Here is a 27,855-nt window from a genome sequence, read left to right as displayed (position 1 = left end):
CGCAACTTTTCATTTTCCGTCAGTCTTAGTACATGATGTAACTACAGAAGAGTCAAGTTTTAAATAGGAAAAATATCGAAACTCTTTGGTCATTTTTGAGCGAGATGCTAACGGTCTAATCAGATTCAATGAACTATGCTAAGCTATGCTAAAAGTGGTACCGCCAGACCCGGAGATCGGCTGAATGGATTCGAAAACGGTAAAACTCAACCGTTTAACTCTAGGGGACTTGGAAAATGAGCCTATTTTCAAAAAAAGTGGAGTGTTCCTTTAAATGATAAAACGGCTCAGTCATAAAAATGGTCACTTGCTGTCACCTACTGGTGTAACTTGCAAAAGAGTCACTGAAAAATCCTCATCACTAACAAATCGACTGACAGTCTGCCTGGGACAAGCAAACACAGACAAGCAAAGTGATAAAAACAGTGAAAAATACCAGTGCTTTTGAACTGTTTTATCTGCAAGAAATGTGAGAGCCGGAAATAACTATGTATCTTAAGTTAAGATGCTACTGATAGACACCTTACAGGTATGTCTGCTGAATTCAGCAGGGGGTAGGGACATAAAAGACGAAGAATTAGAAAAAGTGAAAAGCATAAATGGTTTATCCCTCCATATTTCACACAGACTCCAGCTATGAGATAGGTCATAGGACTTTCTCTGTGGGATATATGATGGGTTCTAGTTGACTTGGGTGGGCTAAGCTCATAATTAGGTGGACCAAACCCTCCTGTGGTGCCGGGCTTGATTCCAAGCATGTTTCTGATGGAAAGAATTACCAGTCAACAGCACACTTTTAAATCTTTTTACTTTGTGAAGGCTGCCAACTAGAATGTCTGCCATCTGTCCTTGTCACAAGTACAATCACTTTAAATCTTATCCAGAGCTTGGGACAAAAAACCACACCGTAATCCAACATAAAATGCATTTTGGCAATGAATTGACTGAATCACACTGGACAAGCTGGGTAGGATAGCAAGGATTCCGTTGCATGATCTCGATCTGGATTGAAGTACTGAGAGTATAAGTAGTTCCTCAATTGCCAATGGTGAGTGAGTGCACTGAGATTGATCTGAAAGGTCGGTTAGGTGGTGAGATCAAATGCATTAGACAGACAATAAGTGGCTTTTTTCTATGTTGGTCTAATTGGAATGAGCTCATGGCCGTTTGCTGCCAGCTGAATGCTCAACTAAGGGGCAGTTGTGGAAAAGGCCACTGGCTCTGGTTCAGTCCATGGAAGGGTAATTCTTTAGCCTAACCTTTTCTTTCCGTAACTTGAGACAAACACACACACACAAACACTCATCAACTGACAATTTCGCCTGTGACTGTAATTGAAAATGGCTGGTGATTTATGTTCCTGACCTTTTGAAATAACACAGACAGGCATGAGAAGGGGGCAGACAGGCTGACAGAGAGAAAGCGGAAAGATTTACAATGAGCCACTCAGGGTACCATAGTGATACTCAGACTATATGCATTGAGGGGCCTGGGGGCCCAAGTTTAGCCTCCTTTGGTTTGGGAGGCCCATGACACTCTGAGATAAGTCTTCTTAATAAATTAACTGTTTGTTTAAGTTTTGTTTCCTGTGGGTTACCCAAACCTGTATCTAGATTAAAGGATTAGTTCACTTTTAAAATGAAAATTACCCCAAGATTTACTCACCCTCAAGCCATCCTAGGTGTATTTGACTTTCTTCTTTCTGATGAACACAATAGAAGTTATATTCTGACACGTCCAAGCTTTATAATGGCAGTGAATGGGACCAATGAGTATGAAGCTCAAGAAAGTGTATCCATCCATTATAAACGTACTCCACACGGCTCCGGGGGGTTAATGAAGGCCTTCTGAAGTGAAGCGTTTTGTAAGAAAAATATTCATATTTAACAAGTTATAAAGTAAAATATATCTAGCTTCCGCCAGACCGCCTTCTGTATTCAACTTACGAAGAAAGCGTAACCCAGTTCAGTTAACCCACTTCCACAGTTCAAAATGCTTACGCTACATCCTACGCCTTCCGTATTCAATTTACGGAAAAAGTACTTTTTTACTTTTTTCGTAAGTTGAATACAGAAAGCGGTCTGGTGGAAGCTAGATTTTTTACTTTATAACTTATTAAATATGGATATTTTTCTTACACAAATGCATCGCTTCGCTTCAGAAGGTCTTTATTTACCTCCCGGAACCGTGTGGAGTACATTTATGATGGATGGATGCACTTTCTTGAGCTTCATACTTTTTGGCCCCGTTCATTGCCATTATAAAGTTTGGACGCGTCAGGATATTTATTAATATAAATCTGATTGTGTTCATCAAAAAGAAGAAAGTCAAATACATCTATATGGCTTGAGGGTGAGTAAAGCTTGGGGTAATTTTCATTTTAAAGTGAACTAATCCTTTAATATGGTGCATAGAGATGCACATATACTGGTTTGAAATTCACATTTAACGCACATGTAAAGCTATAAATTATGTAAAAATGCAAATTTTAGTAAATTTCACTTAATTTTTGGACTTTTTCTTTTTACTTTGCCTTCTTGTCAAATCTTGGAAAATGCAATATTGATTAATTTAAAGGCACTGTTCACCCAAAAATGAAAATTATTACAAAAATAAGATATTTTGAAGAATGTTGGAAACTAAACTGTTTCTTCACATTAACTTCAATTGTATGGACAAAAAGACAAAATACAATGGAAATCAATGGGAACCGAAACATTTAGATTATGAACATTCTTCAAAAAAACATTTTTTGAGTTCAACAGAAGAAAGAAATGCATTTGGAACAACATAAGAGTGAGTAATAGAGTGGTGCAGGGATGACGTCAAAACCAGGAAGACTAATTCACCACTTGTTCCCTTGATATTTTCCTGTGGGTTTTTATAATGGAAGGTTTTCAATTTATGACTAAAATCAGATCTGTGGTTAAAAATAACTTGACAATACTTGGACATTTTGTTCTACAACGTAAACTGCACAAACTCACACCCAAAACATTCTTATCTAGTTACTTATCAGAAACATATGCTTTATAAAATAAACATAACACATTTTTGAAATGGGTGTATGTAATATACATTGTAGAACAAAACGTTCAAGTATCTTCAAGTTTTATTCAAAAAAATTGAAAAACCCCATTATAAAACCCATAGAATTAGTCTTCCGGGTTTTGATGTCATGACTGCAGCACATCGGTGACAGAGTTTTCATTTTTAGGTGAACTGTCCCTTTAAGTGCACAAAACATTAAGCATAAAAAGTTTTAATTTCAAAGTAAACATCAATTTTAAATAACAATGAATGTTTGATGAATTTCAGCTTTATCACAATATTGCCAAACTTCCAGACTTCTGAGTGAGAGTGAGGAACAAAATAAGTTTAAAATAATGACTCAAAATACAGACTTCTGAATAATGAGAAAAAGGGTTTCTTTATTACTTGCCATTTGTTCAACAAATGTGTTTGATTATCGTTTATTTGTTTGTTTCCAGGAAGGATTCATCTTTATTTACACATTAATTAAATGCATTGAGAAAGAGAATCATCATATTTTTTTTAGTAGTCCAAACATGTGTTTTGTTTTATGCATGACTCTTTATAAACCTGTTAAAGAGGAAACAAGCTCTCAGATTGTTTCTCCTTTCCATGTTACACATGAAATTAATAGATGAAAATAAAACAACAATCCATGCAAGGAGTTTATTAATGAGCAATCTACTATAATGTACAAAGGAGTTTCCTCTCAAACATTTCATTCACATTCACCCAATACTTCAAAGACGCAAGTACTGAAGTGCACAGTAAACACTCCCCTTTCTGTAAAATATTCAAAAAATAGCTTGTTTTGAATTTAAATATTGTTCAAAGCTTTTTTAGCAGGATAAAAATGTGCACAATGTAATATAATGAATATATATTTAATGTAGTACCAAACGCAGTTGTATGCAAAACATTTTCCTGACCCCAGTTTACATTTCTTATCTCATGCAGAGAAAGCAAATCAATTCCAACCCAATACAAAATAATCATGTACAGTTTCTGTATGAAAATAGAAAAAGATATTAAATGCCATATACGTTATATGCAACAATATAATCATCTGTTTTGAAAAACAAAATGGTACAAAATGGTATAAACAATCAAGGACTACTTACAACAATAATTTGATGCCAACTTACAAAAAGTAAATGTGATTAATGCTGTGTCTTATTTTTCCCTATCCACTGACTACAGAACATCTACTTGCATGAATTCATGGTTTATAATAATTATGCTTATGGCAAATATCAATAGTAATATTACTATAACATTATGATATTTGCACCTTTATCCATAACAATAACTATATTCAGAGGAAAGGGAGGAGTTTTTGGCAGAGACCACTATTTCCAGTTTTTGGATGCGCTAATTACTTCATTTTAACTTTAATTCATTTTAGTGCACTTTGGACTGCATTTATAAAAAACATGTGATGGAAATATAATTGGGAAACTGTTGTCCACCTCAACTATGCAAGTACAGAGTCATAACAGAAAGTAACCAAGCAATTACAAGGGTAAACTAGTTAACAAGCACTACATCTGGTATGTATACTCACAATATGAGTAAGCTTTCAGAATTGAGATGGATTTAAGATGCAGAATACTTCATATGTGCATAAAGAAACACATATAACACTTTCTGACATTTGTGCAACAAAAAGCACGCCACACGGCACAATAAAATCATTCATTGCCAGAGTAATACAGGATAATAGACATTCAGATATGATATATCCATAATGATTGTAAGCAAGCAAACAAACTCACAAGGTAAAATAAAAACACTTTTTCGAATATATTTTCAACTGTACAGATTGTTGATAGCTTGATAAAAATAAATACATTTTTCTTCTTTTTTTTGGATTGCATTTTGTGGTGAGATGATACATTATCAGATTGCTATTCTGAAAAGCTCAAACTGCATATGAGATATGAAAACTCTTAAGTGAAGGGAGTAATTTTAAATCAATAACTATGGAAACTAATATCACTGCAGTTAAGATTAAAGTTGCTGGAGAGCAAGATTTCACACAAAATATCCTTAAATCTTTGCCTCTGTTCAGCTTTCTTCTTAGCTGCCTCTTTTGGGTAAAAGCAGCCTATTCCATAATTTAAAAAAAAAATCTGATTTTGTATTGCAGTTTTACCACAGTGACATACATGGTTTCTCCAACCTGTAAAACGGATAATCACACTTTCCTTTTAACATTTCTTACAAAAATATTTATCTGTGATTAAAAGCACAGTGTAATGTCACTGATTCGGCTGCTACCTCGCCAGTCCAGTTCATTGCTTTGTTACATCAAGGCCTCTCTCTCCTTTCTCTCATTGGTAATACTGCAGAAAATGAGAAGTGCAAGCTTTTGTGTCTTTCTTGTCGCTGTTGGCACAATGACACTGTGTTCTGTGAAAGCCCAACAGAACTCCAGCATATGCTGGTGCAGAGAAACTTTAGAAAATTATTAAGTCTATACAGACTGATTTGTAGCTATTTGTGTAATGTCTGAGCTTTACTTGATATACATTATACATTCATATATCATTGATAGACATCTTAGCTATTCCAGCCATCAACAGGTCATAGAGGTTCCCGGAATTATTAGTCTTAATAGGCGGCATGAAGTCCATAGACCTGCTTATAAACTTCTGTGACTATTTTTAATAGAGAGTGGTTCTAGCCTACATCATGTCCAGTTTTAAACGAGTGTTTGTTTACAGCGTGTATTCAGGTAAAGTCACAAGGTTTGTTCTGACAGTGTCCAAGTTCAGACTCTCTCCACACGACTTGGGTCATATCCATCTGAAGACAAACACAAATTATGTTAATCACTTTGACTCAAAACCATAACATATATGTTTACTAGAAAAGCAGTGTAATATCAGTTTAGTATAAACTTTTTTTCTGAGAAAATCATTTTTACTTAATATAATATAATATAATATAATATAATATAATATAATATAATGTAATATTTGTTGGTCCATTTTCTATTCTCAGCTGATTTGTTATAGCAATGAGTATAAATCAGACCACGCTTCCCTCTTGTGGTGAAAACACTCATTGCTCAATGCCCTCAAGTATTAAGTCCAGTTACTGTGGCTTTGCAGCTCATAATTCTACAGAATATGCCAGGAAAAAAACAATCATTTCCACTGGAAGTTGATTGTCTGTCCAGTTTTTGCTGTATACAGCACTAATACATTTAACGTGTCCTATGTCATGCAATAAAACATATTGCTGAAGGTGACCTCTCCTTGTAATGGACTTCACATAACAGACTTCACACAAGGCAAAGCAATTACAAACTAAACAAGTTTGACCATTTGTTTGCCAACTGTTATCAGTATGTTTATTAGGAACTATTAGGAAGCTTAGATGTATCTACTCTTTCATGAAACTAGGAAAATCTTTTTTTATACAGCATTTAATTAAAAATAACAAGAATGTTATCAATGTTGAGTTTAGTGTACTGACCTGAAATAAACAGCTTGTCATCATCCTCTATTGTAGACATTGTATTATGCATGTTGAATCCTTGTGGCAGAGTGATCTCTCGCTTTGCTACCATGCCACTACGGGGTTGTGGGATTGGACGTGCCATAGTCTTTGGTTGCTGCCTTGATCTCGCTTGTATCAGCTCTTCAGCTAACACTTCCTCCTGAACCGTTTCCTCATCCTCTTCTTGCATATAACTGGTGATGTCTTTGTTTTCGCCGACTGCATTCTCATCATATTGGTTCTCTTCCACTAGCGTTTCATCCACTTTAGTTGATTCTTTTAGTTCTGCTCCCTCTTCTTCCAAGTCTGTCTCTTTGGCCAAGGTGATCCTGGTGATAGTTCTCACAAATGACTGAGAGCTTTCTTCTTTTGCATAGACATTGTACTCCAGGGATGCTTGATCATTTGTGAATGAGGGGGACAGTGGAGACGAGCAATATACCTGCAACTGGTCCTGTGGCGCTTCTGTTATCTCAGCATTAACTGTCTCCTTCTTGTCTCCCCCACCTACACTAAGAGTCAATTCCTCATCCTCGGCAAGTGGAAGCGACAAGCATAAATTACTCGGAGGAAACTCTGGGAGCTCCAACACTGAGGAGACCTTCTGGCTATGCTTCTCAGCACTAGGTAAATCTCCAGACTCCTCTACTAGTCCTACCTCTAACACATCTCCATGACTTTCCATAGACCTATCTGGCACCTCCTCAAACTCTCTACTGACATTCTGCATCACCTCATTTAAGCGCATCTCTTTGGTTTGTGTTGCCAAAGCTGGAGCATCTGTGGTTATCAAATTTCTTTCTACTGGTTTCCCATCAACCTGATCAACAACCAAGGCTTCAACTGGCACAGCAATGCCGAGAATCCTGGCAGCCCGCTGTTCAATGGATTCATTTTCAGGAATGCCTTTGGCACACTGGACTTGGTACAGATTACTAAGGTCTTCGGTCTGCATATTGCTGGCCTTCTCTTGACTCAAAAGAGTCTCGAGATGTTCATCTGCCAAGGTCTTTTCATTACTCCAGGTCATATAATCTGAATATAAATTGTCATCATCATCATCCTCATAATTAGCCTTAAACCTACAATGAAGACTCTTGATCACATGGATGCGTGAGGACCTCCCTGATCTAGTAACCTGATCTGTGCTTCCTCTCCTAGCTTCCTTTTTGAGGGCTTTGAAGTTGAAGGCATTATTATTGTTCAAGCTTTGAGTACCTTCGGCAAACTCAGGGCTGTGCCTGCTCAGATCTCCGCTACTGTCTGATGATGTAATCTGCAAGGTCTCACACATCTCTGAGTTATCTGAAGGGCTGGTTAACATAGGTGACTCAGGACTTAGGCATGTCGGGGATCCAGACGTCACAGTGTCTGGAACGGCAGTGTATACTGTTAAACCAACATCCTTAAGCAAGGACTCCTTTGGCACTGGGATATCCTGCCGATGTATCACTGGATCTGTGTCCTCCATTTGCAGAATCTCGAAGTTGACATAATTATCAGTTTTGGTGACAGGTATCTCTTGTGTCTGGCTGTCCACCTTTGCCTTGGACAAAGAACTTTTTGTTCCTTTGTATTCTGGATGGCCTCTGTTCCCTGAATTGGACATTACATTTAAGTTATTGCTTTTCAGTTGCGACTCTGTGACCTGCACTATATGTGACTGCTGATCAGTTTCTTTCTTCATGTGAACTGGGGTGGTTTCATGTTTTGTATTGTTGACCTCTCTGCTCGTGTCACTCAGCTCCAAAATACTGTTCAATGCCTCATCTAGCTCCTCTATATTCTGGTCAACATTTGGATACTTCCCAGTATGATCCTGTATTTCCTTATTAAAAGACTCAAGCTCCCCAATTGCATCCCATTTTCGTCTGTTCACTGGCTTTAGCAAGAACTGTCCAAAAACTTCTTGACCATCTGCTGTTTGCTTAGTCTTTCTCAGCAAAGGTTGACGGTCTGGAGATGGTGGAATTGATGCTGGCTGGGATAGAGTCGGGCTTCTTATATTTGAACTACTTCCAGTCCCAGTTCTGGAAAATGCGCTGTTGCTGGAAGGGTTGAGATCCTTTTGACCTATCATAGGATATCCATAATTGCCACTACAGTTGGTTCCATCATCATTATCCATGAATGTGTAACTGGAGGGATGGTCATTTGCAGGAGGTTGGGTATTTCTGGAAACTTCTGGAGAGCCTGTCTGAGTTTCCTGGTTTCTATACTGATCTCCAGGCCAGGATCCTGCATAGAACAATTCATTTTCTTGACTTGGATCAAGTGACCTAGTATCTACAATCTCTTTCTTCAAAGGGGAACTTTTAATGGATAGGGAGCTACTGGACTGTATTTGTGTCTCTTTGCTTGATGTTTTCAAAAGGTTTTGGTTGTCATGCTGCACCACTGTTTTCTCTACTGAATTAGTCACTTTTTGATTGTTATTTGGGTCAGAGACACTTTTGTTTGCTTGCATACTAATAGGGACAGAAACCAGGCAAAACATTGTCTCTTTCAGCTTCTTCTTTGAGTTTTTCTTGTTCTCAGCCACAGTTTTTGCCTCAAATTTCTTTACTTGTGTCACTGTCTCAATCAAACCCTGGTTTGAGTTGGAGTTTTGATGCGTTGTCATCTGAATAGCAACTATATTGCCATGGGCAGCTGGATGCCTGTTGCAGTTTTGGTCAGGTATTGTGTTTGAATTTTCTGTCTCCTTCAACACTTCCTTGTGCATACTGTCCTCATTAACAGAGTCACTAATATTGCTTTTACTTGGTTCAGTGCGGTCAAAGGGTTTCTCTGTGGGAGAAAAGGCACTGTCATTAGACTTTTCAGATATGAGGTTGACCGGAATCTCATTTCTGATGTTTCTGATTTTGTCTGCATCCGTCAACGAGTTCCCATCTGTCCCTGCTCCTGAAATGTGTCTGACACGGGGGTCATCAAAGGGAATGTACTGAACATTACCCATCCGTTCTTCACTATAGCCTGGATACGCCTGTCTCCTGCAGGGCATACTTCTTCTTCCATCTCTGTAATGGTCTGGCCAAGCCATCCCAGTCTGCCTGATAAACCATTCCTGCACTTCTGTCATGGCAGAGCCCTGCATATAAGGGTCACCTCTGTACTGGTGGTTAGCCATTGAAATAGGATAAGTTCTGTGACCCCCTTTAACTACAGGCTGCCTCCTGTAGGATGGAGGAGGGATATAACCAGGGGGCTCTACACCAGAACCACCAAGTTCTTGTACAAAGTACTCTTGCCTTGAGAAGGGCAGTGGAGTTCTGTCTCTGGCACGAGGAACGAGCTCCCCTGTGAGCATCTCTGCGCTTCCACGCATCTGCTGGTGCACTTCGTAAGATGGAGGTCGGAGAGGTCGGCTGAATCTGGGTTTTGATAGTGGTGCGGACTGTGCGCCTGATCGGTCAGTCCACCGCAGCCTGCTCTCTTTCTCATTAAGATGGCGTCCATGAGGGTCTCGTGTGTGGTGACCGTTTAACTTATAGCTCCCATATGAATCTTGCCCAGCAGTTGGTATGCTGAAGTACTGGAGGCTTTCGGATTGCAGAGCCATTCTGGGCAGTGACTGAGACTTGTTTTTGGTTCTGGGTGGAACAGCTCCTTCTGCAGTTCGTGGCCTACGTTGCTCCTGTGCCACCTCGTTTTCAGATGGCTGACGGCTCATGCTGGTCATTGGACGCCACTCCTCTGTTCCCAAACTTTGGTACTTCCTTTCAGCTGCAATTCTCCACTGGTGGAGAGCCATCTCTCTCTCTCTGGCACGTGCGCTCTCTGCACGCCGTTGTCTTTCACGGTTATGTTCCTCTGTGCTTAAGGCGGATTCTGGCCTCCGCTGCATGCCCTCTGGTTTGTTGGGAACCCCTCCTCCACTTCCACGTGGGTCCCTAAAGTCTGCATAATCCAGAAGCACACTAAAGTCTTGACCTCTTCTCCGCCAGTAGGACACATCCTGCTCAGATCTAGGCTGAGAATGTATTCCTCTGTGGGTCTCAAAAAACCTGCATTAAAAAAACACAGATGGAATATGTTATATTTGATAAGCCATACTTTGACAGGCAGTATTTATAGGACTTGAGGATTAAGGGATTTAATGTACTTCTATAACTTTCTTGTTTATATTAAGAAATATTAATAACATTTTGATTTATTATGTCAGTGGTCCCGACACAAAAATGATAAATACAAATCATAAACTGCGACTGACAATAAAATTGTTCATAGTTATATACAGTATGACAAAATGAATATACTTAAAGGTTGAAAGTGGATCGAACCGAGCACCACAATACACATGTAGCCAATCAGCAGTAGGGGGTGTATACACTCATGATGGGGAGGAGAGAGAATGAGCAAGAAGGAGATATGGAGAAAGACTGTAGAAAGAGAGATGGCTGGGAGACATTACAAAAAAAGAAAAGGTCAAAGAAATTTCACTGGAAAAAGAAGGGTTATGATCAGGCAAGCATTTTAGGAGCTGCGTTAATATTCAAAAAGCTTTCCAGCGCTGGAGGCCTGAAGGCCTGAAAACGGACACAGAGGATGTGTTGTTTCTGCTCCATACATGAGTAACCAAGCTGTTGTTGTAATGTTAGCTACAGTAACAGGATAGTTTTGAGTGTCATTGTTTGTCTGGAGCTGGTGTGCTGCTGGCGACAACAAACAACAAACTCTTACTTGTATATGCTTTTGTGTACTGTATGTTCGTTTTTTTGTTCTTCCTTATCGTTTGTTCATCATCTTTGCTTTATTTTTCACGAAACTTCGCTTCAGCTATGATAAAGTGACATCCACTCTTACACCATGTGTCTGTTGATTTCAAATATCAACGGTGTTTCTCAGAACACATCTGTGTTCAAATCCCATTATGCAAGCACACAGGCAACATCACAGTAAACTAAAAGAAGGAGGTGCATGTTGACAATGATGTCAACAAAGCAGAAGATCTCAAAGGGCCCAATAAACTTGGAGGCTTTAATGGTGCAAACACACCAAAATAAATTAGCATTTTCTCTTAAGCAGGAATATAACTAGCTTGTGTGGTGCAAACCGCTGAGTCAGCACTGAAGGTCTGTTCTCTCATCCAATATCTTGGCAGCAGAGAGCATATGATCTGCATGTTAAACAATTCTGACCTGCACTCATGGAAGGATAATCTAGCTTAGTAACAGTCACATCAGTGGAGCTGCTTCCTGCCCTGAACTGCTGAGTCTCAAACCATGTGACATGCAATTACTTGAAAGCGCAAAGATGCACTATAGCTTGATAGTATGTCAATAATTATGTCAGAAGAGATCTATCTATCTATCTATGACATTGAAAATCTATAACACAAGGACATTATGACTTACTAACTGATGAATGTAAGAAAAAAGAAGCATTCTCATGTAATCTTTTTTTTAGAGAAAATTAATCTCTGAAGCTACTCTGCGACAATGCGGCTGGCAGAATTCAGATATTCACATTTATATTCATCATGTTTTATTAATAATGCTGTTATATAAGAGATTGTTATAAGGAATGGAATATTGATCTGACAAAGGGCTCATGGGACATGTAGTTTACTGCTGGCTCTGCCTGCAGACCAGAGCATGCTCAGTAGGGGGTGCTGCGGGCTTTCCGACAACATTGGTGTTTATACCACTACAGTCCCGTGTGAACTGAGAGGAAATAAAAACCGCACTGCACTAAACATAGTTAATGAATTCATCAGCTACAGGGGGAGTGAGGTAGGAGAGAGTGCAGGGAAATGAGTGAGACTGAGGAAACGGAGTACATGAAAATGTAGGAAGTACAAAGAGGATGACGTGAGGATGAAAGAAAGTGCAAACAAAAAATAAGAAATACAGAGAGAAATGTGACAGGGGAGGAATTAAAAAAAGAAAAAGGGGAAAACTGGGATCTGTCCTGGTGCAAAAGGGAAGTCCTTGACAGCTCCTACCTTTACGTAACACTCTTCATCATGCAAGACAGCCTAAACCTCAGATCAAAGGAACGAATGAAAAAAAAGGAAAGCCAGCAGCAATACAAGAATGAGGGGAAGAAGACGAAGAGGTCAAAAACAACTAATAGCACAACTCACCCACTGTCCGTGGTCAGACTGTCTTCTGGCAAACGTCCATCTCCTAGGTTACCGTTGTCCACGTCTTGTGTCCTCTGCTTCCTGACCCTGTTCTCGGCGTCACCGGGGAATCCCCTGGCAGGAGCTTGTCTGATGCCTCCACCGCTGTAAACATGGTCCCCCTCGTAGCCATTCACGCCACTGTGTCCTTTCCGCTTCTCAGCGATTTCACACCGGCTGTCGCTTCGTGACGGCAGACATTTCTCATAGGTTGCAGGGTGGGGGGAAGACGAGTGTGAGACGGGGACATTGTTGCTGTTCCTTTGTGGGACTTTGTATCCATGAGAGATGAGAAGGTCTTCCACGCTGTACATGGCTAAGCGGTGTGTTTATGCTTTTAGTGGTGTGTGTGTGTGTGTATGTGTCCGTGCAAGTGTCAGATGAATTCCGCTCCTAGTCCAGATGAGGCAAGCTCATGAACAGCTGCACAGGAGAGGCCATCGCTGTGAAAGAAAACGGGACAGAGGGGAGGGAGAGAGAAAGAGAGAGAGACACAGATGAAGTTAAAATGATTATCTCTCACAGTCTTTTTCATAAGAGGATTGCTGCTCACAGCCAAAACAAAAAGGTCCTATCTTGCCACGAGAGAAATGATTCTTATTGCTGTCGGTCTGTCTATCCACTGACCCAGTCTTCTCTTCTCCCACCTGCCCCCTCTTCTCTACTTTCCTCTGTTCTTTATCCAGAAGGAAAATCTCTCCAGATGACTGACTATCTCATGCTCAGAAACTTTATATTACCTAGGTGTGGAACATTTAAAAAAAAAAAAAAAAAAAGAAATTCTTGAGCCATAATCCCGACTTTAGCAAGCAAGTAGTTGTTATAAAGACTTCATAAGAGGCCATTTGTGTCATTTAATAATTTTAATAAGATAACAATTAGCAATTTCATCAATTGAAAATATAAGCCTAAGCAAAATCTAAAATGTAATTATTTGAAGTATCTCCAAAGCAGTTTATATATATATATATATATATATATGTATATATAATATATTTTTTATAGATATTTGAATCTGTGTGAATCAACAAGGATAGAAAAACCTGAAATCGCTTACAATGTGCACAGAACTTCGCCTATGAGGAAAACGGTTTAATAAAACTATTAAATAATGTCTTAATGAATATATAAAAATGCAAAAAGGTTTGTGTGAGTATTAAGTTTAGGGTTAAGGGACAGAAAATATCAACTACATTATTTAAAATCCATATTACAATGATGGTAATTCAGATTGTGATGAAACCTGATCTCAAGAGATCAGCTTTATACGTTAACATTAAACAGTAGTAGGCCGACTGGTGTAGAGAACAGGCAACCAAAACAAAACCTGCCTTGAAAAGGCAGAAATGGAACTAAGTCTGAGCAAGACTAAGGAAAAATTGGTTACCTAAACTGTCCTGAACACACACACACTCAGAGAGAGTAAGAAAAAAAACAAGATTGCCTGCAAACCCCACCATTATAAGTATTACAGTTATTTCATTGATCTGCTGAGGGTGAAGTCCAAATGGTAGCTTAGACTTCCACAATACCTGAATGTTCTCACAGCTTTGTATGCTGACTGATTCTGTAATCTCCCTAAAACAAGCTAAAGCAGAATCTTTTATGGAGAAATACACTATTTAGTTATAAAATGCAGTCAATGCACAATTATCACTGCAATCAATAAAACACCCCCAACCTTGCTAATATAAATTAGTAATTTCCATGTTACATTTTTACATGTTAGTCACGGAGAAGTCATGGATTGAGATTTTACTGATGGCACTGAAACAAATAGGCACGTCATACCACATCATACCACAATTTTCACAAGATCTAAATGATGTTTGTCAGAAGTTGAAGGAAGCAGTTAGCAGAGGTATGACTTTCACATTTTCACACTTTCCAACCCAGATACTCCAGACTGATCCACATTCACCATTAAAGGCCCTTAGAGAGAACTGCCTCTCACAGCATCATCTAGCACACAGAGGTCAAATAAGGCACCAAAAATGATGCTTTTTTATTTTCTCTACCTCTTTACGTCTCCCTCACACAGACAAATTTAGCACAAACAAAAAAAAAAAATTAGGGAGGTAGAGTTCCCATCTCTACTTGCCCAGGGAAAATTCTTAATGTGAATTTGATCAATGCTATCCGTTAACACTAGCCATATTTTTCAGAAACATTTAGTCCACCTGCAAGCACACACACACACACAGGTTTGTTTTGCTATCAAAGTCAGGACATTCCATAGGCATAATGATTTTTATACTGTACAAACTGTACATTCTATCCCCCTACACTGCCTACTCCTAAACCTACCCATCACAGAAAACATTCTGCATTTTTACATTTTTAATAAAACATTGTTTAGTATGTTTTTAAAGCTATTTTAAATATGAGGACTCATGAAATGTCCTCATATTTCATGTTTACATCATAATACCAGTGTAATACCCTTGTCATTATACAAATTTGTGTCCTCGTAAATCACAAAAACGTGCACACACACACACACACACACACTGTACAGCTTACTAATCAAATAATTACATTTGTGTCACTGATCATGTGAAATCCTTTGTACAGTCAATCAGATGTTATTCAAATGAAGCAAAAGATGGGTCAATTTATCCTTGCACATCATTATTTTTTCATTCATGTGGCATGGTAATCTTTAATTAAAAACATTAACAGTCCCTCCCCCTCGATGACATCTCTTCTCTGATGACGTGTGCACCGGATTGAGAGGTGCGCAATAATCCCTCCCCTACAAAAAAAACCTGTCACTCACATGACATCACAGCAACGATCCACACGACAATGATCCAATTAATTCCAGATGGACAAAATCAAGTCACGCCCAATTTTTCTCGTGCGAGAAGCTGTTTCACACAGATTAACATCACAATAGGGAAGAAAAGACCCTAAATATATATGCCTTCATCCCATAGCAACACAATAAAATTCAAAAGCCTAAGACTTGGGCAAAAAGTGGAAACAATTCAAGCCAAGTCCATGGAGACTCTAAATGGCATAGAAATGTCTGCCTGCTTCAGAGCACAGCTGAAGTTTTCTCAATGACAAACTGCCTCTTAGAGCATGAGTAAATTCATAAAATTGCAGATACGTGATCTAGACTACTTTGCTTTTTTTTTTTTTTATTAATGACCTGCTTTTATGGCTAACACATGTCACAAGCTAAAAATGAACATAAGCACAGGCAGACCAGTGATGTCATGAGGCTGCTCTGAGCCAAAACGCCACAATAGCAGTGAATCATTTAATTCCACTCTGATATTGAGAACTTTAGGTTTCTTTTTCCAGCAATAAATGCTGAGGACCACCTCTTTGTGTCACCCACTTTGTGTAAAATGTCTTATTTGCAGCTAAATGCTAAAGATAAAACCCATAAAGGCTGTGGGCCTCTTACCTCAGAGGAAACTGAACTCTTTTCCTCTATAGACCACAAGGTTTGCCTGTGGAGCCAGCACTGCCTTTCCTCATAAATGAATCACACATTTTTAGATCTGGCCTGCCTCACCCCCCCCCACCAGTCCTGCGGAGCCCAGAGCTGCCGCCATGACAGTTTGGTGTCAACTCTTTATTCTTGGACTTAGTCAGATTTGTGGTATGTGTTTGTGAAAGAAAAAAAAGATCAAAAGAGAAAGCCCAGTAAAAAAAAAAAAAAAAAAAAAATTCACTCCGAATCGGATAACGTACTTAATTTTTGCTTGAAGTTTTATAAAAATGATTCTGCAAAAGTGTGATTGAGATGTACAGCAAGCTTCATTGATTGGGAGTTGAGTAAAAAGTGGAGAGAGAAGATAAAATGGTAAGATGGACTTGTCAGTGGAAAAGGAAAGTCAGCAAGTCATTACATTTTGATGAGGACAATATTTTAAAAGACAATATTTTGTATTTGAAATAACGTAAATCAATGAATCATGCACAATAAGACCAGGGACGTGTATTAGAGAGTAAATAAAGTCAATTTTGATTTCATGTTGACTCTGGAGTGACAGAACAACTCCGATGAAGCTCATGATGAACGACCTCATCAGACTAATGTCTCCTCATAGATTGCCTAATAACTGCCATAAACGTGCACGTAATGGCCGACGCAGTATTAAGCCTGAGAGCACAGCCACTGAACCATGATACGGCATCATCTCATTCACTGAGTCAAATGTAAATAGGGATTCTGAGTGTCTGTGGTTAACCAAAATAATATGTTTTATAACAAACAATACAATGTCCACCCTGTCCTATAAAAAGTTCTTTCAGAGCCTCACCCCTTCATTGTTCAGTCCATCCACAAGGAACTCCTACACTGTCCCTTAACAGGCACGTGTTAGCACTGGACAACAGGCTCTTCATCGTAAACACTGTGACATCATCACTGTTGACCTCTTCTTCCTGAGGATGTGTGCACGTTTCAAGGGACAGGGGCGGAGGGCTTGAATAAGCCTGACAGCCAGACAGTGATACTGAGAGGAAAGAGCCAAAACAGAAGGAAAATCTTCATCAGACTGGATTTTGGGATCTATAAATCTTCATTCTGTCACTTGTTACTCACAGGCCTTTTCCAGAACTTTACTTTGTTTGGTTCTAACAAGTACTCTTTCTGATTCTTATTCTGGTATAATGTGCTGGCAAACCTTTACACAATTTGTCCAGTTTACCCATTAATTCATCCTTCTTAGGACCTCTTGTAGGATGCGGGATATGTTTCAGTAGTCTACATTCTCTGCTATGCAAACCAATATACTGTATGAGATTGTGTTGTTCAGACAAAAGTTGTGAGATTTTGATACCCATGTTTGTCACTAAGACACTTTAGAGTTTTAAATCTGAAGTGGATTTCCTCTATAGTATATATTTTTAGAGTTGAGATATATTTAGTCTGAGTTAGGCTCAAAGGTATAGTTCACCCAAAAATGAAAATTATCCCATGATTTACTCACCCCTCAAGCCATCCTAGGTGTATATGACTATCTGCATTTAGACGAACAAAATCGGAGATATATTTAAAAATATCCTGGCCCTACCAAGCCTTATAATGGTAGTGAATGGGGGGGCTTCAAAACAGGATCGTTGGAAAAATGCATCCATCCATCATAAATATAATCTATACGGCTCCAGGGGGTTAATAAAAACCTTCTGAAGTGAAGCGATGGTTTTTTGTAAGAAAAATATCCATATTTAAAACTTGAGGGTGAGTAAATCATGGGATAATTTTCTTTTTTAGGTCAACTATCCCTTTAAGCTAGGTTTTGGTCAACAGTAAAATAGGGTTCTACTCCTATGAAGATGTGCTGGTCTTTCACATTTACATTTAGTAATTTAGTAGATGCTTCATATATTTAATAGAATGAAAGTTCTAGTCATCAAAAAATCCTGAACAAATGTATCACAGTTTCCACAAAATATTAAGTAGCACAACTGTTTTCAACATTGATAACATTTAGAAATGTTTCTTGAGCACCAAATCAGTATGTTTGGTGCTCATGTGACACTGAAGACTGGATTAATGATGCTGAAAATTCTGCTTTGCCATCACAGCAATACACTACATATTAAAATATATTAAAAAAAGAAAACAGTTATTTTAAATTATAATGATATTTCATAATATTACTGTTTATTTACTGTATTTTGATCAAATAAATGCAGTCTTGATGAGACTAAAAAAATTAAACAATAATGCAGAATTGTAACTGCGAATAATAGAGGAAGTGAAGAAAGATTTATTTAAAGTTATGGATTAATGTTGTGCTTGTGGATGATGTCTATGCCTTCAGGTTGTTTTTGAAAGGATGTGATGGTCATAGTTGCCATCAAATTATTCATGCCTCTCTTCTCTTAGTGACAGACCTAATCTGCATCTTTTGAGGAAAAAACATTAAACAGCTCTTGTTTTGTTTGAGCTGTGGTCATGGAGATGACCATTTTGCTTTCTTTGAAAACCGGGTTTTCAAACAATAGCCTACAAGTATGGTGTCACTGGCGGCACTAAAGAAATGTTTTCAAAGTCTGGTAATTCAATTGGCAGGAGGACCAGAGGATCATCAAAGCAGGAAGTAATGCTTTTCCAGCCTGGAACTAACCACAGTGCCAAACCTACAGTACAATTCAGTTCTCCATGTGTTCTACAACCCTGAAAAAATACTACATTTATAATTTACCAAAAGAGTACTGAGTTTAGTTACAATAGACTCTGTAAAGATCTAGATCTACAAGCCATCTTTATAAAATTTGTTCCATCAGATTTTAAAATTTATTGCTGGGTTTATTTACTCGTCATTTAAACCTAACTAAACCTTTAAAAGCATAAAGTGCTGTTTTCCTCCTGTTTTTCAAAATGTTGTATGAATACATGAACATACTTTCAAGGTCAACTGCTGCTCTGTCTTGTGCTATTAATGTGGCAATTTAAACCGAACAGAATGGTCAGCACTTGAATGAAACAAATCAAAATTTATATGTCTATTAAAATATATGCCTGTGACTGTCACTAATGGGTGATATTTTTCAATGTCATTTGAGACATTTGTGATTTGTATGCCCAATCTTCTTGTTTATGACAGGAAGCACAAAGGCCTTGAGGGAAGATGAACCAAAATCCAACAAGAACATATAACCTAATCGAGAGGAAAAAACTGTTATGTTAGGCCTTGTAGCAGATTCAATGATTTGACCAAGGACGTCTACAAATGCACGCTTATAAAAAGCAACAATTAAACAACACAGAGTACAACTTGTTCATAGTCTTAACACTGATGATAAGTATGACTTATTCACAACAGGGTTTCTAATAAACTAACCCACATGGCTGTACATAATTAGAGTGAGGAGACTTGACTTATACAGAGACGACAATGACAAGGTTTATCAGTTAAAAACACTCTGATCAAAGGACTGGCATACACAAGCATTCTGCTAATTACGGTCTTATCCTGCCAAAGAATATGATCTCAAATGAAGGGGAAGAAGCTTAAAGACGTTTCAACAAACACCACTGTGTTAAACAGCACAGACAGGAAAACCTGGTGACTATAGACCAGGGCTATTCAAGTAGTTTCATTCAAGGGCCGGATTATCAAATCAAAAAGTTGAGGAGGGCCGGGGTTTCTTATTGGTAAGAATTATTTTATCTATAATTATTATAGGCTTAAATGAAAATATTCTGACAGTGAGACTTGGTAACCACAGGTAAAACCATACATGGCTACTCACTACTGTCAAATGATATTATATGTTATATAGGCCTATAAAAACGCCTAAACACAGGTAAAAACTACACACACCTTAACAAAGAAAGGAATTATATATTCCCCTACCCACCTAATAAATATATTGCAATATAAATGGCTATAACATGGTAATCAATATAAATATTTCACATTTCCACAATCCATGGTAACTACAGTTCATTCATGGTAAATGTTTGTAAGGGTGGTGATTTGGGGATTTAAAAGTCTTCTATCTTCATTCATGGCACGTTTCTCCTGTTTTCCTTATTGTTGGGAATGTTAAGGCTGTTTCATCCGATTTAAAACTAGTTTAATCATCGAGTGTTTTGTGGTTTGTAACCGAGAGGTGTGTGTCGAATTGAAACGTTTCTTACTGGATGTCGCAACGCTGTTTAATAATGGTGACCGGGAATAAACGCAGCTCCTTTAAGTTTTCGTTCCGTTATGCACTGGGCCATGTTGCGTAGTTCAAAGTAAATTAGTGAAACGCCTGAAAACAGCGCTATTTGTTTGGTATTTGTTGTTACTGACCGAGAAACAACTTCAGATGATTCAGTGACAGAGCAGTCCGAACGAATCCAAATTGTTTCAGATCGTTATGTAAGCGCGTTTAGCCAATTCACGGAAAAGAAAGAATCGACACAAAAGAATGATTAATTCACAAATGATTGGTATCGGTGGTTCAGTCGACAGAAATACGGAACACACATAATAGCTGCTAAAATATTCACACGGAAAACGTTTCTCAGGTCAGTTGGAGGAGCGTGCATGGTACGAACAGTGCAGCTGCAGGCGCCACTGCGGCCACCCAACCCGATCACATGAGAATGCGTATCAATAGTACGTGCGTGTAATCTCACATGATACGCACTTTATGGCGTGCATATAATACGCTTGATAGTCTTGGGTAGGATTAGTGGTGTGGGTGCCCTTGGGCCGGACTTGGCCCGCGGGCCGCCAGTTGAATAGCCCTGCTCAGACTATCACTGAAACTGCAATAGCAAAATAAAAGCCTACAGTTTAGTATTAACAAATAAATGCCAAAGTAATGACACTTAAAACTGAATAGCCCACCTAATACCACCAGTATTTAATAGTGCTATACTTCTACTCATACCCTTCAAACCTTGAACAGTGAAGAAGGTTGCTGTTATAATCATAGGAAAAAAGCTGACCAGTGATCCTTATCGGTTTCTATTCCTCCCCTGAGCTTAATCATCTCAGGCTAATGTATTTGACCAGAGAAATCCATACAGGAGCATATAGTAAAGTTCAGCGGTCCATCTGTTTTCCATATGAGTTTAAGGCCTCTAATGTATGACTTCATCATATGCAAGAGCTATATACCAATCCTTTACCCTGCATCTCTTTTAATTACTATTTGGCCGCTCTTTCATTGCACAGTTTCATCTGCAGATGGTTGCACTTTGCTTGTTAAATGTTTATCACAACCAAAAAGCTTCTGATCTTAAAACAGTTAAATTGTTGATCCCCAGCTTTCATTACTATGCAATATATAAGGAATTTGTAGGGGAAAGCTTGTCTTTTACATAATATTGCACCCTCGAACAATATGCGTGAACTCAAACTATTGTAAATCATTTGGTAGTTTAGTAGTATATCAAACTTGTTTCACAGTTTGTCTGCTTGATTATGGCAAAAACATAATCACGATTATTTTGGTCAAAATTGAAATCACAATTATTTAACACTAGTGGTTTAACGGATCACAAAACTCACGGTTCGGATCATATCACGGTTATTAAGTCACGGATCGGATCATTTTTCGGATCAGCACAAAAAAAATAAATAAATTGGGGGGTGGGGTGTAACTTTCCATTTATTACTTAGCCCACTTTAACTACTCCGATACCACAGCAGAAACTACTAGCCTAACTAATACATTATTAAAGGCAAGTGAACAGACTGTAAAAAGAACAAATACTGTACACCAATTACAAGCATAGATAAATACATCATAAAGTTACAAATAAAGTATAAGGTCTAACTGTAGTATTAATTTTCATGTACAGAAATGTAGTAATTAAATGTAAAATGACACTGTTCACTGTATAAATTTAAAATAATCTTTGTTAAAGCTGTGTTTTGCTGTTTGATTTACATGACAGACAACAGCAGCAGCTATTTTTAGGTTGCTGTCACTTTAAGAGTAAGACTCCATGCATACTCACATCCGATAGATACACATCCGAATTCTCACCTTGTTCACTTAAGACATAACCGAATGTGTTTACGAGAATACTGACTGATTTTGACTGACATAATGCGTGTATGTGTCCATCCAAGTACATTTAGGACGCGAAAGAGAAATCAATTTGGAGTTTGCGAGCTATCTGTAACGCGCCTCTCTCTCTCTGTGCGCGCGAGCCTTGTATGTATGTGCGTCTGTGCACACCGATAACAGCGTGGCGTGCGATACCGAATTAAACCCTCTTTTGCCTCTTCTAGCGCTGGAATGGTTTTATATCTATTTAATGTGTAAACTAGCACGACAAAACACGTGTAAATGATAACCTTTCACTCTATTGCGGTTAAACTTGCAATTGATCCGCGAATCACATGCGTGCCGAACCGTGTGGGGCTTGGTCCATACGGATCACGGATCAACAACGATCCGTTTAACCACTATTTAACGCCATATGATCAAAGTCTTATTTCATGATATGTGTAATTTTAAATATCAGTGAAATTTCACAATTATCGATACTTCAGCAAAAACTAATACTAGATTAACGAATGTAAGTAAAAGGTCCTCAAAACAGTTAGAGAAGACAAGTAAACAGTCAGCAATACAATAAGAACAAAGAAACTAATTACAAACAAAACCAACAAATAAATACAACAGAACAAAAATACAAATTAAATAAACAATACTTTAGGTTTTTCAGGAATATGTACTAAAGGTGGTATTCAGATAGGCTATGTAATTGAATAAAGTAAACAAATGTAAAATATAACACTGCTGTATACTTTAAAAATAGACTAATCCTTATTAAAACTACAAAAGTTATTCATTAAAGAGAAGTGAGTGATTTTATCTTTGTCTATTGTTATTTGATTAACATTAATGACTACAGCACATTTATTAGGCTGCTGTCACTTTAAGAGATGCACAGATCCAATATACTGTTACACATGCTTTTTCTTTCTCAACTGTTTACATTAATTTAATACATAACTGAATGTGTTTACGAGGATACTCACCAAAGCGGCATTTCGACATTTTTTGTGTGTGCGCTATTTGGTCATACAGGCGCGTATCCAAAGCCCACAGTATACTTTGCTAACGCGCGAATGCAGAAGGCCGCCTAGGGAACAGTATCTCTTTCGCGGCTTAATGCACTTTTAATAACACTGTTTAGGAAAGGATGGTGCGCTGGGCGGAATGTGGCAGCGGCACAATAATCGTTTAACGTTAATTATCTTTTCATAATCGTTGGAAGCCGAAATAGAAAAATCTATTATGATTAATCGCACAGCCCTAATTCACAGATTTTCAAATTCAGTGTCACAAATTTGGAACTTACGGTATCTTCTCCTGTTCTCTTTCTGTTTTGTTTTTCAAAACAGGCAAAAATTAAAAACAAACCTACTTTGATGTTATCTATTCTTTGAATGAGCAATGGCCAAATATTTACTATGAAATAAATCTGATTACATTCATGATCTGCATGGGAACCTGTGTAAAGATTTACCCTATGCTACTACAAAGGAGATTGTGAGAACATTCTCTGTTTTCTGAATGAGGAAATTCAATTCATTAATCTCTATTATGGATGAGGACCTGTATGCTCTATGCATATTCACAAATGAAACTACATAACATCAAAACACCGCACCACTGTAAAGTACCCAAAATTCCACTGAAACCTAATACATCTGAATGATGACCTGAGCGGTTTTTAAAATTAGGAAAGAATAATGTCATCAGTCTGTTCAGTAATGAACAGCCCTCACCACTTAAATGTGACCAACTGCATGTGTGCATCAGCGGTATCAGCACATTTCCACATTTCCAGGAAACAGACTCCAGCCTTTTCTCCACGTACCACTAGATAAGTGATGCTGTGATTCAGCTCTCTTCCTCTTCTGTCCTTCCATTGCCCTCCCTTTTCTTTAGATTTAAGAATACTTAAGTAGACTATTTTGGATGTACATGTTTCTAGTTCAGTGTCACTTGATGAAGATAAAGTTCTGTGAAAGAAAAACCACATCTTGAGGTCAACCAATATGGATTTTTATGGATAACTATATGTGAAATTGGCTAATACATTTTAATTAGAGTAACTGCCTACAAAATAGGCATGATTTATATAAAATAATCAAATAATCAAACAAAGGGGGTACTGTGGGGGGAAATTTGTGATAGACTAATATATTTAGCTATCTTTCCCTCATATTACACCTTTGTTTGATCATTTGATCCTTTTGGCCTCAACTTGACCTATTCACATTTTATTGTGGAGTGACCATTTGTTGTATTTCTTCACCTTTTACAACAGCTTCCAACATGCACAGCTTTATATAACAAATAGCCTACATTCTTGCTTTTGAAAACAAAGATCTGTAAACCGAAGAGAGATATGCTTGATTAGGTCCTTTCCAACAGCCTCTAAACAGGACCTTGGCAATCAAAAGACCTGTTGTACATTGTACCAATTCCACTCTGATCACAAAACGAGGGCTCATTTCATCACATAGATAAGAGCTCATTCTAAACCAGACTCCTCTGCTCTGCTGGCATCTACACAAGTCAAGGTCAAAAGCACCACCAAAAGGAGCCCTTCAGTAGCTTCCCAATTGAGTTGGAGTTACTGTACCATCCGCCGCAGAGTTGTTGACCTCGCACCTCACTGTTTGCATCCCGCAAACTGACACAGGTCGCTTCCTCTGCATGTGAGACACATGCCCTTTGATGTTATTCACTATAACCAGCCGGTGTCAACACAGCAGGAGGTTGTTTTGTCTGAACAGTTTAACAACAACTGCTGACACAACCAATAGAAGCTGCCAGATCTCCATTCACATAGGGTAATATGTGAATAACATTGTTTTCAGAGAGGTCGACTTCATCTTGCGCCACCTAAACTGTTTTTGTTTTGTTTTGTCCCCAGTCAACTTTACAACTTTTATTTTTTAGGTTTTCAATGTTCCTTTTGTTAATAACTACTATAACAATAACAATAAAGATATAGGGTGAATTTAGGTTGAGTGGGACACTTTTTCTGAGCAAAAGTGTCCCAATCAACCTGAATTCACCCCTATTTTTAAAAAACATTCTAAATTTAAAAGAATAGCAGAGTCTGTGACACAATGATAACGGCACAGAGAAATGATATCGTTGGAATCATTTTCACTATTTTTTTTTCTAGCTGATGAACGATAAAAACATTGACAGCCAATCAGAATCCACCCTGCATTAAAGAGCCCATTTAAAGGTGCAATGTGTAAAATTTGGGAGGATCTATTGACAGGAATGCAATATAATATACATAACTATGTTTTCAGTGGTGTATAAAGACCTTACATAATGAACCATTATGTTTTTATTACCTTAGAATGAGCCATTTCTATCTACATACACCGCGGGTCCCCCCTCCACGTCAAGTCGTCATTTTGTGCCGGCATGTTTCTGCAGCAGCCCTAAATGGACAAACACTCTACAGAGTGCGTTTCATCCCTATGTTGTTCTTCTAAATTGTTCGTGTTTTTAGAGGCAGCTTGCATCGTCACTACGTTGAATATGCACGAAGAAAAAGTAGTAGTAGTCGTCTGGTTTATTAGAAGCAGACACCGTTCTTTGTTAGAAGTAAGAAGAAACCTCATTGCTTGACTGGCTAACATACTCTCCAGTGTCTCAGACGACGACATCTTTGACTTGTGTCAGCCAGACGGCCACCGTAGCTTCTCTATTTTGCTTCGAAAGGGAGGGGTGAGCTACCGTTGGTTGCAGTTTGCTACCTCACCGCTAGATGCCGCTAAAATTCACACACTGCACCTTTAAAACAGCAGATGACAGAACTGCAGCGCGTGCTTAAAATAAACAGAACGATATCGTGCGTTTATGTGGACGTGAACGGGCCTTAACTCTAGTGCCAACCGATGTTGTTATGTTTATCTCCTGACGACCGCGATTTGTGTTGGCCAGTGTCTTTTTACCGCCAGGTGGGAATTCGCTAACTTAAAACCAAACTTTTATGGTTGTTGAAAAGTTTGAAAATGTGATTAAAACAGAACCTGTTAATATTTAAAAAGACTTATGCTAATTAGGAGGTTAAACAAAATCCCCACCCCCCCATCTTTTCAAAATATGGATCGCGCGAGTGACACCAAAATGCATGGCGTGGGTGTATAGTGAACCATGCATGTTGTTTTAAACATTAAAAAAGAAACAGTTGGTGGTTGCTGTGGATTTGAGCACTTCTGAAATAGGATACAGAGAATCCGTGTGCACATAACTTGACATCAAAGTTATAATGACATGTTACGTGAAGCTCATTTCTCCTCTGCACTACACAATCTGCTCACTTCACCCTTTACCTCGCTAATGTAGCACACATCTTGCGCACTGCGCCCGACCCCTAACCACACAATTCACAGACAAGCAGCAAGCTGTCTGCCTTCTGGACTATTTTTTTTTTCCACAGCGGAAAGCAACAAATTAGCTGATAATCATCAATGCAATTTATCTCAGTCCACAATATCATTCCAGCGGTATTCGTGGTCATTTATTCTGTGATAGACGCAGGGGCATTAGCCTACGGGACGATAGATGCACGAGTCCGTTATCTCACAAGTTCATCCCTTAATAGACGCTTCATTCCCTGCGTTTATTGAACGGGTCAGTGTTACTAACGTCAGCAGCTGAAATCGCGTTTAATCGCCTCGTCAATAAGCCCATTTTGAAATTTGTTAATATATTTCAGTAAAACGTAACGTCCACGTACCTTAGATGTGCTCTTTTCGAGGACCGTGTTTAGTTCCTGATGTAGTGTGTTGAATCCGCTCTGTGCTGAGCATATCTGAGGGAAAGGTTGTGCAGAGGAGAGGGAGAGAATTGAGCTCAAATGTGTCTTGTGTGGGTCGGCTGGCGAGGGGAATGGTTCCTCCCAGCGTGTGGGTAAACTTTTACTGACGAGACTGTAACATACCCCACCCACCCCATCCCATTCCACTATTACACAAACCCATACTGAGGCTTATTCATGCTGGACATATGACCTTTGATAACTACAACTGTTGATTATTGATGGAAAATGCATAAACAAACATTGTCAATCAAGTTTTTTACCCTGCTGGGGGAAACCCCCCAATTTAAACCAGCTTACGGTTTAGTCTCTCAGCATGTCCCAGCTGGGCAGCCAGACTAAAACCTATAAACAGACCAACCTGGGAGTCGGAGACCAGCTTAAGAAGCTTTAAGAGTTTTTAGTAGGAGATACACTTTGAATTAATAATATTTTACCATTTTTACCTTTTTTTTTAAAGTCACCATGAAATTCAAATGGGAAATTCTTGTTTTTTTGTTTTGTTTTTTTGGCATATTGAAGTATTTCTTATAAATTATCTATTTATGCATATGCTTTTAAAAAAATCGTGTGCCCTCAAAATCTTTAATCAAAAAAAAAAAAAAAAAAAAACATCTCTTCTTTGATGATGTATTTACTGGCATCACGAGGGCGGGACAACCTGTCACTCACATGACATCACAGCAATAGAAAACCACAACGATCCAACCATCCAATCAATTCCTGATCGAAAAAATCAAGTCCCACCCAACAATTTTTCATTCGAGAGCCTTTCCACTTGGATATACATCACAATAGGGAAGAAAACTTTGGTTTCATGGCGACTTTAAGTAAATGGTTCAATACTCTCAAAAATGCATTTATAAAAATAAAAATAAAATCTGCATATTTTCAG

The 27,855-nt window shown here is 38.3% G+C and overlaps 1 protein-coding gene across 2 annotated transcripts; it reads right to left on the bottom strand.

Annotated features, from left to right (window-relative positions):
• Positions 1-3,411: 3,411 nt before the first annotated feature.
• Positions 3,412-27,058, bottom strand: jcada (junctional cadherin 5 associated a). Of its 2 annotated transcripts, XM_051914666.1 has the most exons (5): positions 26,880-27,058; positions 16,951-17,145; positions 12,632-13,113; positions 6,517-10,550; positions 3,412-5,841 (listed from the first exon to the last, which is right to left on the bottom strand). In XM_051914666.1, the coding sequence occupies exons 3-5, from the start codon at positions 12,982-12,984 to the stop codon at positions 5,807-5,809; spliced, it is 4,422 nt and encodes a 1,473-aa protein (XP_051770626.1). In that variant the 5' UTR covers positions 12,985-13,113; positions 16,951-17,145; positions 26,880-27,058; the 3' UTR covers positions 3,412-5,806. The 2 variants fall into 2 exon arrangements, with proteins under 2 accessions (XP_051770626.1, XP_051770625.1); XM_051914665.1 differs by lacking the exon at positions 16,951-17,145.
• Between the last annotated feature and the right edge of the window lie 797 nt (positions 27,059-27,855).

The sequence above is a fragment of the Ctenopharyngodon idella genome, chromosome 12 (genome assembly GCF_019924925.1).
Source record: "Ctenopharyngodon idella isolate HZGC_01 chromosome 12, HZGC01, whole genome shotgun sequence".
In the NCBI taxonomy this organism is placed as follows: domain Eukaryota; kingdom Metazoa; phylum Chordata; class Actinopteri; order Cypriniformes; family Xenocyprididae; genus Ctenopharyngodon; species Ctenopharyngodon idella.
The sequence above is the reverse complement of the archived record's forward strand: the minus strand, read 5'-3'. Positions and strand labels throughout refer to the sequence as shown.

Excerpts from the sequence above, each read along its gene's own strand:
- jcada (XM_051914666.1), bottom strand. The coding sequence starts at position 12,984 with ATGTACAGCGTGGAAGACCTTCTCATCTCTCATGGATACAAAGTCCCA. Across the intron at positions 10,551-12,631 it reads AGTCTGACCACGGACAGTGG|GTTTTTTGAGACCCACAGAG; the intron begins GTGAGTTGTGCT and ends TTTTTAATGCAG. Across the intron at positions 5,842-6,516 it reads TGACAAGCTGTTTATTTCAG|ATGGATATGACCCAAGTCGT; the intron begins GTCAGTACACTA and ends GTTTGTCTTCAG.